Below are 12450 nucleotides of genomic sequence, written 5' to 3' on the forward strand. Positions count from 1 at the left end.
AAGGAAAACTCTTGGCCTTGAATTATATTTTATATGTTCTTGTTTGTTCTTTTTTATAAATCATTCTTAAAATCATATTTTCAAGTCAATGAGGCGGTATTTGTGCAAGAGCTTTCTGTATACGATTTAACATTATGTACTGTAACAAACACTAAGACAAACATGCATGCTCTAAAAAAAAAAATTGTATTGAATGGTTACAACTAATATTTTTCTTTAGATTGCCATCAGAATGGGCTTCAGGTTTCTCTCTTTAATATAGAAACTACTGTGTCTACTACAGGTATATGTCAAAATTACTCAATGTAAACAATAAAAGTCAGCCATGTTGTAAACACTCTACAAATAGAATTTCTAGTTTCTATTAGTATTTATATATTTATAAAAAATAAAAGCTCCAATTCCAAGTGGCCTATTTAAGGCGTGTACAACTACACGATGAGAGATTATTCTCTCACCTCCACATTTGACAGGTTTGCACTCTGTTTCTTATCATTCCTTTGGGGTGAACGCCACCTCCGATGTGAAATGCATCCATCTCAAAAGCCCAGTCAACAAGAACTTCACACATGCCAGATCATACATGAACATGTGCTTTTAATATCTTTGCATCAGCCCTTCGATATGAAATGCATCCACCTCAAAAGCCAAGCCAACAAGATCTTTATACGTGCCAGATACACGAACATGTGCTTTTATTTTCTTTGCATCATCCCTCAGTCTACACGTAGATGACTATCTAATTATCTTCATTGATATCTTACTTTTGTGCTGTTCCTGCACTGTACAGTGATTGTCTCATTTGCTGTCTTGTTATAGTAGGTGATACCTCCTATAATTGACACATGCATGCGTACACCCCTGTCGTGACTATCAATAGTGAACATTGTGAATCATGATCACATTAATCCACTGCTATTATATAGCCTAGATGACTTTTTACCATCTAGACCCAACCTGCATGTATCCACCTATGTTTGAAAGCTAGAAAGCTAGTCAGTCTTTCATGTCTTTAGGATCCATCTTTATTAATCTCCTCAAGATGACTTATTCATCATAATTCCCAGACTGTGATTAATACTACTACACATACATTCTGACATGTCCATTTAATCTCTCTACCTCATTACCATCTATCCATGAATATATCATCACTACGAATGATCGCTGGTATTCCCCCTGGTTTAAAAACATTGCTTTCACAAACCCCAGGGGGGTGTTTCACAAAGATCCTAAGTAGAACTTAACTCTAAGTTGGACTTAAAAATTATGGACAGCCATTGGAGTCTTAAAATGAAATATATTCAAAAGCAGAAATTCAAGTATTTTAGACTTTTTATAAATCCAACATCCAGAACATGAAATCTCCTTGATGATAGACAATATGAATGATTTGAATAAACAATTAATGCCTTTCAAAATAACTTTTACAAAATATTTTCAAAGATGCTAATGGCTTTCCATAATTTTTAAGTCCAACTTAGTGTTAAGTTCTACTTAGGATCTTTGTGAAACACCCCCCTGATCTTATATATCCCCAGGCAAATCTGTATTTGATCATTTCTGTATTTGACATAAACCAAATGATTCTTGAATCCTGTCACCATTCCCCCATGTTTTCATCCTCTCCTTGAGTGATCACTGAGTATCTCTTTTCATAGAACATTAAGGTTTTCATGAGCCATTTATCTTCCACACATCCAAGAGATCACTCTTATAATTACTTTAATTAAGCATGCATTTGACAACATAAAACCATAACATGGACATGACTGATTATTCCTTTATCCCTTCACCATCCACCCACAGATTTATCTTTTCAGTGACTGATCATGGACGCCTCTCCCCATTGAGCATTTTCATGTAGCTTTTCACAAGTGCTTAATGATTCATAATACCATTCATCAATTTAACTGATGGTACTACACATGATCCAGCGAGAAATGTTCAGTGGTCAATTCTGACCACTAACCAAAGTCCAAGTTTCAACCCTGGGCAAAACACTTTATCTAAACCTAACTTTAAATATGACCTAAAACTCCAATCACAACGCTTTCTCCTAATCCTATATGTTCAACAATAAACAATAAATGATATAGCAAATGTCAGAATATGTGGCTGATAGCTATATTACTGGAACATTACTTTACTCGCAACCGCAGAAAACCAATCTCCTACTCTCCACTCCTCCCTTCATTCAACTGCAATCCCTGTCTCCTAATTCTTAATCCCATATCTCCCATTAATCCAGGAGATCAGCTTTTAATCCCACCCTTACCCTATAACCTACACCACCCCCTGGTGCCTCATCTGAAGAGTCCCGCTCACGCGTCTAGCAGTGTGGGACGAGCGATTAATCTCTAGCCTTGTGGGGATCAGCCCTTGATCTGTCACCCATCTCCCTTTCTTGGATCGTTTTCACCGAGGTAATGTGCCCAGATGTACAGCTGATCACAGCCAGTACAGACCCACAGGGAGACCGCAAGGCAGTTTGTGGAACAAATCCGAGACTTGGTGGCTCCTACTTAGTCCACCTATCTTGATCGACTCTGACATGGGATTCCCTTTCCTGAAGAATTCATGAATTTTGGAGGCACCGTGCAACCATTTTCACACTTCTCCTCAAAGGGATTCCTTAAATCCTCAACGATCACCACGAAACAAACCAAATCATCTCATAAGACATACAGATAAAACATAATATGAATAACAGATACCTTTCATTTATACAAGAACACAAGAAGTAATTCAAGAGTTACAGAGGATTGAAGACCAAAAAAAATATATATGTTATGAGAAAAAGAAAGAAATTTAGTAAGCTCTTAGAGGTTTAAAAAAAATAGTTACAAAATGGACAAATAAGAGACAATGATCGATAAATAGTATTACAGGGAAAGAGAGAGAATGAGGTACATGTAAGTGAAGATGTTTGGCGGCAGAGGTAGGAGACAGAGATGCAGAGACTGAGGAAGTGAAGAGAGAGAAAGAGAGAGAAAGAGAGAGAAAGAGAGAGTGAGAGAGAGAGAGAGAGAGAGAGAGTGAGAGGGAATGAGAGGTGTCAAGGGGCCGTCAGGGCTTCGACTACTAACAAGCCAGACTTACAGACTCCAAGCCCGCCACCGCAAACTCAACTGGTCAACAACAGGCTCCGCATTAAACATGAAACTTGACTTCCGTATCAAGCGTGAAAATTAACAAATTCTGCAAGAACTCACTCAAATTCTCCTCCATTATCAAAGAGAAAGTAGAGCTACTGACTGCAGCACCTACATGTACTAATACTAGTGTGAGTCATATTGGAAAGGTGTTATGTTGGTCATTGTTATCAGTGCCAGAAGGTATGACTGCATCACAATAAATACTTCAGAATGTTGCTGGATACAAGGGCACTTCAAACAAAAATCAGCAGGGTGAAAAGCAAAGAATGTTCTCCCTTTTCGTCTCCACTTCAACAAGCATCATCGATCCCTACTGCGATTTACACAGCATGTGTCTGACACTCATGGCAATAAAACAGATATTTTGATTTTTTAAATGCATCAGTGAATTACGTGTGATAGGAATCTTCAATAGATTCTGACAAATTGCAAACAATATACTCCAACCCTTTATCCCCTCTTGATTCCTGCAGCGAGTCAACACGTATCAAGGATCACTGAGGGGCCTAACTTCCTAATTACCTGCTTTTGCCATCATCTAGGGTGTACATCACAATTGCATCTTTCACCCACTTGTCGAGATCCTAAGATATGGCATGTACTGTTAGGTTATGAGACGGATGTCTCTCCTTTCATGGATGTCAAACTTCTTGAACACTTGTCAAGATTCCTGAACGAATCTCAATTATTTACTTCTTTTAGTCATGTCAAACTGACATCTTACGGTGACCATCAATTAGTGACATGTATTAGTGAGCATACAGAGATGCCAACCTCTTGACACAAAAAAACAGACTAAGGATCCTAAAAAATCAGATTTTGGTGAGAAAATCAAATTTTCTTGTAAACTCGACACTACCACTGGCCCGTCGGTACATGTTTCTATTATTAAAAAAAAAAAAAAAAAAATTAAAGATGAAAAATTGTATTTTAAAGAGAAGGTTGAGTTCTGGGAAGAGGTGAAAAATAATTTGTGAGCATTACTCATTCTTATTATGCAAGTGTGGAAGAAAATCAGTTAAGACATGTTTCCTGAAAAGCATGGCTCTTCAAATGCCTTCATATTCTAAATATGCATGTAACATCGTAAAAATCGGGGGGCCGGCTTTTTACGCCACCTGTTTGTGTAGTCCCATATACATCTTTCTGTGCAAGTGTTTGTAACTTGACCAAGACTTGGCCACATTTCTTATCATTTTGATGATTCCAGAACCTTGCAATACACACAAATTCTAATATGCTAGATGATCAACCTTTTCTGGTCGGTTCCACACCCTTTCTTTCACAATGCAATCGCATGACCGGAACTCAACTTCATCTTTAAGAGATGATATCGTATCATCGTATTTCACTCTTATTATCGTACTAAATACGATTTAATCATACTGGTTGGCATCTCTGTGTACAAGTGTGCAATTTGTATGCTTACCATGGGTGGTATTCCGGTAGCGCGTACTAAGTTAGCGCGTACTTAGTTAGTTCACACTTTTATGGAGTGCCTGTTGCAAACTAATTTACCCTGTGTACAGATTATTTTAATCCTTGAATGAAAAGTGTCCAAAAAATTAATTTTGCAATGAAATGGGAAGAAAAAGATAATATGAGTATGAATTGAATTTCAACAAAGTCTTTGGTAGATTATCTTTCGTCATGAATATTGAAGGAGGAAGATGAAACCTAGCATTCCATAGAAGTGTGAACTAAAATTCTTGTTTAGTCTGGACTTAGTCCAGGCTTCACTTATGAGAATACCACCCCATGTGTTTAAAAAATAATATGATTTTGGAACTTTCAGACAAAATATGGTAATCTGCTTTTAAAAAATTGACCACAGCAAATGTAATCGAGAAAAGCACCATACTCCTCACATAACTTCTGGATTTTATTATTTTACGTATGTCAGCAAGTACGGTGGCTTTTGTTGAAGGTAGCTATGTGTTTCACCATCAAAATATTGCCTCTTGCCTGCCTTTCATGTCCACACATCTTTGGCATACATGTGCGGCACTTTCTACGGCAGTTTACCACGGGTTAAGGATTGATTATTCTTATTTCTGGATAGTCAATATGTACATGCCCCCTTGAAACATACCATTTAGATGTTGACAGACGGGACAGGACTCGGTTGCAAACATGCAAGTGTAGCATCGGGAGTGTCCACAGGCATCTGTCAGCTTGCGCTTCTTGCTCTTGTCGTAAGACTGATGGCAGGATGGGCATTGTGTAGTGTGATTAGTATCCATCTCCATGGCGATTACAATGGTGACTCAGATCACCTGCATTTGGGCAACATCATAGTCCTTCAAGGAAAAAGGGGAAACGGAGAGAAAAAATAATGAAATATTGTTCATCTTTTGTTTCATTCATCAAGAATTTAATCAGTGAATCATTGCAAAAATATTAGCTAAAGCTTACGTTCAATGTCCATTATATGTACACTTGAGCCAAGTATCCTTCAGAAAATATTAATTCCTTCTATTTCCTACACTGTACATTCTTTGAAATGTTCAAACAATGTACTTTATTGTCATCCTATATGTACATGCAGGTGAACTTGTACATGTACATGTAGCTACATGTATTGCATGAAATATTTGAACAAGTTGAAACCATTGTTTTGACTTGATTTGGTAGAACTCACCATAGTTTAAATTGTATGTTTGAACGTGCTTGATGGAATAAAAGCTATATTTGTAATATTTTAGTTTAGCGCAGCAGCATTAAATCAAACACATAGTTAACTGACGTGTATGTGAGTTTACATAGATGTACGTGTACAGTACATTATGTACAATGTGCCTAGACTGCTGACTAGCTAAATCAGTTTAATCTTGATAATAATCATCCCTGATTAATTATAATGATTCACTTCAATTGCATGCGCTACGTCATTGCCGTAAAAACAAATTAAACGTCGGATGTAATAGTAACGAGACAATTGTATATATTTGCTGTTCTTTTCCCCGCAGCAACTTCAACTGTTGCACGTTCGGGATACGCTGTAATCACTATTTATGCCACATTGCTACGCGTTCATCTCAAATTATCAGATTAATTCTGCTATATTTACCCGTCCCAGCCGAGGGTGCTATTCGGCCGCATGCAGTCACCTAATGAGCATAGGGGGACATTATAGAGTGGTGAGTCAGCGTGCTAAACATTCACAGATCACATCCCATCAGCTGGTTAATACATTATCCACACTCTCACCAAGGAGATACCGTTAACTTCCCCTAACGCAAATGCCGCAAGTAACTTAGACTGAGTCAGCAAGAAGATGACCACATCAACTAGACACTCAAGTCAAAACCATACTGTTTTTCACCAATTTTACAGTATTGATTCAGGGATGCATAGATATAGAAGAAGATTACCACATCAACTAGATATCCTAGTCAAACCATACTGTTTTTCACCATTTTCACAGTATTGATTCAGGGATGCATAGAAAGAAGATGACCACATCAACTAGATACTCAAGTCAAAACCAGTGTTTTTCACCATTTTCACAGATATACATATTGATACAGGGATGCACAGACAGAGAGATCAGGTTTGAAAGATAATGAATAGTCCAACACAGATAAGTGACCCAAGTCACCGGGTATACCCAAGGCTGAAATGATAAAGAGCATTCCCAAATATAGAATTACTTGGGTTACAGCAAATCAATAGCGTAGATTTATGCGACTCGAGATGAATGTAAACATATGTCAAGGATATTATTTTAATCATGATAAATACCATAGTCACAACATAAATTTTACAAAAGAGGGCATTGAACAAGCATAAAGAGCTTAAGTTTAACAGTGATAGGAATAATTGTGCAAGAAAATAGCAAAATCTATGGTAACCGGATTTCAATATTTCTACCCCTTCCTTGATTCCACCGTGCTACGCCACTGAACGTGACCTCGGTGCGCTACGCTTTCTCCACTGGCAGCAACTGGAGTAACATGCATCCTCGTCAACAAATAAGACAAAACGCTTGCCAACCCTTCTCCATTTACATTTACCAACCAAAATAGGTTTCAGCATCAGCAGCCTCTGTGCAGTGTGTGTGTTTAGTCTAGTATGATATCGATTTGATATTGCATAGAGAAATGGCCCTTTCTTCTTCTTCTCTCTCTCTCTCTTTCTCTCTTTCTATTTTCTCTCTCACTACTAACACAGCAGCCATACAATGAACAATCCAGGCAATTTAGTGAATAAATTTGAGCACAATGTCATTGTCTGTATGTAGTCTGGAAGTGGGAGACACCCAATAGTAATACTATAAAAGAATTGTAGGGCATTAAAATATTCTAAACCTTCATTTCTAAGGTTCTTTTTACATTTAGAATTTGAAATTCTATCAAGGTTCTTGATGTCATCTGCTAAATGAACGTGACATTGTAATATTCCTCCAATAGTACCTTCACAATTGAATGTAGGCATACTATTATATGCAAAACTTGCTCTATCAAGAGTATATTAATATTCTCTCAATTGTACAAACAGCATTGAATATATACCATACAGTATTACATACATGTAGGTAGACCAACACAACGCATAGGCCTACAGCTTACACGTACAAGAAGATGGGCTCTCTACCCCAACGCTTTGTCATGAAACTGAGAACTGAGGCATTCTAAGATTACAAGTACAAATAGGAGAAACAAAATCCCGATGTGTTCTCAAATTACCAGACTGAGGGACATGCATAGGTAAACACGACAGGCACAAACATGTCTGTATCAATACAGGAGCGGCTTGTTTTCAGTCAAGCACTGCAAAACAATAACAAAAGGCCTATATTCATTATCACTAAAAATTCACAGACTATGAACTTATTTGACCTCATCTGACCTTAATTGACCTTCTGTCCTTACCTGAGGTCAGGAGTATTGGGGGAATATAGTCAATCCCCCAAGGGCACGAAATTTGGGTAGGTGATGACAAATTCCTCAAATTCTTGACTCAGTGTAAACAGTGCATACATCTGTATATTTGTGTGGGTGAAGATAAATGTACACTCTTGTCAAGTGCAAAACGGTTGTGTGTCCATACATGTACACATACATGTGCTATGGTTCGATACCAGTATTCTGTGAGGCTCTTTATTGCTCGGTGTGTACTTAGAATACTCTCTGCCTTTACACTAATCTTCAATGGAGGGTCAGTATATCATTAAAAACCCAATAGTATACATCTTGGTATTCAAATGCATATGAATCCATACTCTATCACATTATTGAAGTTTCCCAGTATTATGATGTCTGTCTTCCATATCTAACCAAAGATATAAGAAAATTCACTAAATGGATATATGTCCATGTAGAAAAAGCTTTCATGTGATCCCTCTTAAAAGAGACCTAATAATGTCCTAATCCTTTCCACAAATGCAATCGTTATGAAAGTACAAGCTCATTAATATTATAAGAAGTCACAATAGAACAACTGACCAGTAATCACTGTGAAAGTATATTTTTTCCTCAATCCTCCTGTGGGTTCAAGACTTCCAAGTGTGTTCCGCTTAACTCAGTAGCACTCCTCATGCATGTAAACATTCCCAGAAAGCATTACAGATTCATCCTACCAGTACCATCTCCACCACCACCACCATCATCATCATCAACGCAACATCACCTCCGCCGATTGTTTCCTTGAGGGGGAAATGGGCAATATCACTCGCTCTCTGGGCACCAGCGACTCACAATCAAATTTCACGGATGGGGGTCGTACAAGCTAGCTCCTCACTCCAGCACATGTAGTGAGCAACTGAATGGGGAAGGAGGGAGTGATCGCAGTAGGTCCATGCTCACAACCAAGGAATCGCATGAATGCCTCCCTCCTTAGCTAGGCATTGTACAATGTGCTTTTTCCTCCATGTATATGCATTTGATACTGTGTATGTGTACACATGTACGGGAATAGTGTTCATAGTATTTTATGCCTGCATTTAAAAATCTGTACTGGCATACTACCTTCATATTCAAAATAATAGGTCTATATGGAGGATTTTTCTAATATGGGGGAGGGGATTATGGCTGATATAATCTCAGTCGTCAGTGAACAGGTTGCCATGGTTACACAGTCTCAATTATAATGATGATGAGCTAATATTTCTGATTGCTCAGAATGTACGAAAGTGGGATTAAAGGAATTTCCTCAAGATAAAGGACCTAGAAAATAACATTACTTGAGATTCCACTGAATAGGAATCGATGTTGGACTCATTTTTTAATGAATAAGTGATTTTTACAAATATTAAAATGATGGGAATATTTAAGAGAATTCTGTTGGATCTATGTATAATTTAAGTTTGCAAAGGTCTAGATTAGAAGGTAAAACCTTTGACATGAAGTACATGGAAAACAGTATGGCTTTGAAAACTGTATAATTCACAAGACTATAAATAACAATTTTGGGAACATATATTATATTTCATTTGTTGATTATCTTTTAATGTGTATCATGAATACAAGCTCGCATGTTAAGGTGAGCCTATGGAATTATGAACTACTTAAGAAGACTGATATGAAATCGTATCAACAGTGACAAGCTTCAAGCCACATTAATATCAATCTCCATTTTGTCTCACAAGCCACGATGTGTTTACCAGCTGTGCAAAGTAATCATGCACAGTATATGAACATATGCACATGAACAGATGCATGAACGTGGGAATAAACCGCAGGAAAGGCATGAATTGAATTAGCATAAATTTCCTACAGCACAGAAATGATGGAATCATTCAATTACATGTATCTCTTCTTCTTTTCAGCATGTGTTTCAATAGGCCTTCATGATATGCATGGTACAGCAGCCATTTGATCCAACATCCTTTGTCTATTTTGTCTACATGTACTGTACATTCATGATCCAATTCGTCTATTCTCCCTGTGGTATCAGTTTGCCTCATTCTCGCTCTGTCAAGTTCGTCTAAAAAAAGTATAGGCTATTATAGGTTGTCTTGTAACGGTCAAATGGTACCTACATGTACATTTAGGTATGGTTGACTTGGGCCGATTAAAAAAGGAAGTGTTGCCAAGGGTTACACCAGGACACTGTCACTGACCAAGTACATATTCGTCAATAAACCAAATAATGGTACTGAAAATGGTCTAAACTTCAAGATCAATGTCATCAATTTGATAGAAGATAATGTATAGACTGAGTAGGCCTAGAACGGCAACATGGAATATGATAAATACATACACATTTTATATCACTCTATAATTTTGTTTTTTCTTCAACTAATATGCTTCGAGAATTTAATGTGCAACATTCTTTTATTATCAGTTCCAATACTGTTTATAGAAAAGATACTAAATGAAATAGGAAACTACAAATGTATGTTTTTAAATTATTATTTTTATTATTTATTTTATTTTTTTAGTGATTTAAAAATAAAAAGTTACATTTATTACACTGTAAATAATGAAATATATATATATTCTCATTGTATTTCCTATCCTCCCTCCCACCTTCCTTAATGTTGTGTATCTTTGTTAACCAACCCTATCATTTCATAGCTCATTGTGTGTTCAAACTTTTTTTCATCTGTGCTCAATTAAATAGGCATACGTTTAGGTGGATTCTTCAAGCAAGCGCAGTGTTCCCAATATGAAAACCCCTCCCAGTTTTCCCGTTGCACACAAACAATCCATCTCCCTTTCGTATGGAACCCCATGAAAGAACGAATCAATCAGAGACGACCCGGATCAGATGGCAACCGTGAGACACGCGTAAGCCTACGTAAAACCATGCAACGAGATCCCCTTGCGGGCTGTCAGGCTACGAGTGTCCAGGCAGTGTGGATGACACCTTCATCAAATGACCAATTTGCCAGCAAAGATGAATGCATCTCGATCTCATATTGCATGCAAGCAGAACCACGGCACCGAAATAGAACCATTATAATTATCTGAATAGAATTTACACAGTGCTACATTGTGAGGAAGGGTAGGTTGGGGGGGGGTGAAGGTGAAAACATGCCTGTCATTTGCTCTTGGGCATGGAACCGTGAACAGTTATCAATCTTGGATTGCTTTGCTCGTCATTTCCTCCCTTATTTTATTTGACTGCATTACGAAATCTCATCATGGGGTGCCATTATAGGGAATTACTTATTCAGGATGAGGAAATGTATTGCATGTGTTCCACATTATCTCTTGAGAACGCAGGCTCCTACTTTTGAGGCTTTGTTGCACTTTTCTGAAGCAAGGTTATTATCACTTTCTCAGTATTATTCAATAACATTATTCTTTATATTTAGGGGCAAGGGAACTTTTTTATCGCACAGGGGTATTGGCCTTTGGGTGTATCAGGGACTTTCCTCCCCCATCCAAAACTACACAAAAAGGAATAAATTGTATCCTACATATGGTAGTGTAGACCTATATTCGTCTTCATACTGTGTGCCCCCTCCCTTTTCTTGAGAGTGGAGAATGTCCCTGCATAAATATTGGAAGCAGAAAGCATAGTCCTCAAATTTAACACATATATAAACATACATGTATGTATAATTTAGAATATAATGTCTCACAAAGTACAATACATTAGATTTCACTTGGCGAAATTCACATACCATTTTTGAAAAAATTACATGTACATGTCACTGAAAAATCTCTTCCTCCTTTTGTTTGTTGAACATTACTGATGCCGATACTGTATCACAGAGTACCCAACAGGTTTACCACCCCTTCACAAAATTGAAATATTCTGTGTACCCTTGCAGGCTGTGTAGCTGACCAGAATATCTAATGAACTCCCCCAATACCTACAGTTCCTCTGCTCAAATTTCATCAAAACTGGCTGGAAAGCCCAAGGACAAAGGACAAAACTCAATACAACCTATCTCCAAATGAACATTTAATCATTGATGGACAGTCGTTACGCTGGTCAGGGAACAAGGCTGGCCATATCATTTTTGTGTGTCAGTGTCACAATAATTTATTAAACATTTGAATGTAAAAAAGGTGATTTTATTTTTACCAGTGAAGGGCAGTGATAATTAGAAACTTAGGCATATTGACAGAAATGCTATTAGAGATGGTGGCTATTTTCTCTTCATTGTGACATTTCAAAAAGGTTGAAGGGTAAAAATGAAATGACCTTTGACTCCTGTCAACTTGCTTGCTATTTGAGATGAGGACCCAAACGATATGCTACAATGTAATTATGTAACTCCAAAGGAACAATGCACTATCAAAAACAGCATTACCTCATATACTCCCCTCTTTTGAATGTATTCAATTCTTCCAAAATGATATTTGCATTAATGCCTATTGCTATGCCTGATACC

The 12450-nt window shown here is 37.4% G+C and overlaps 1 protein-coding gene across 11 annotated transcripts in view; it reads right to left on the bottom strand.

Annotated features, from left to right (window-relative positions):
• The window catches only part of LOC115919156 (protein TANC1-like), an 87869-nt gene that overhangs the window by 61924 nt on the left and 13495 nt on the right, over nt 1-12450 (bottom strand). For 4 of the 11 annotated variants that reach the window (XM_030972143.1, XM_030972135.1, XM_030972137.1 and 1 more), the window contains exon 2: nt 5251-5458. In XM_030972143.1, coding sequence (XP_030828003.1) covers nt 5251-5407 — 157 coding nt within the window. In that variant the 5' untranslated portion in view covers nt 5408-5458. Of the gene's footprint in view, nt 1-5250; nt 5459-8032; nt 8560-8605; nt 8942-12450 lie in introns of those variants that run through there. The other 7 variants (XM_030972140.1, XM_030972134.1, XM_030972136.1 and 4 more) reach the window with 4 other exon arrangements.

Source organism: Strongylocentrotus purpuratus, unplaced genomic scaffold (assembly GCF_000002235.5).
Source record: "Strongylocentrotus purpuratus isolate Spur 01 unplaced genomic scaffold, Spur_5.0 spur5_scaffold_6, whole genome shotgun sequence".
NCBI classification, from domain to species: Eukaryota; Metazoa; Echinodermata; class Echinoidea; order Camarodonta; family Strongylocentrotidae; genus Strongylocentrotus; species Strongylocentrotus purpuratus.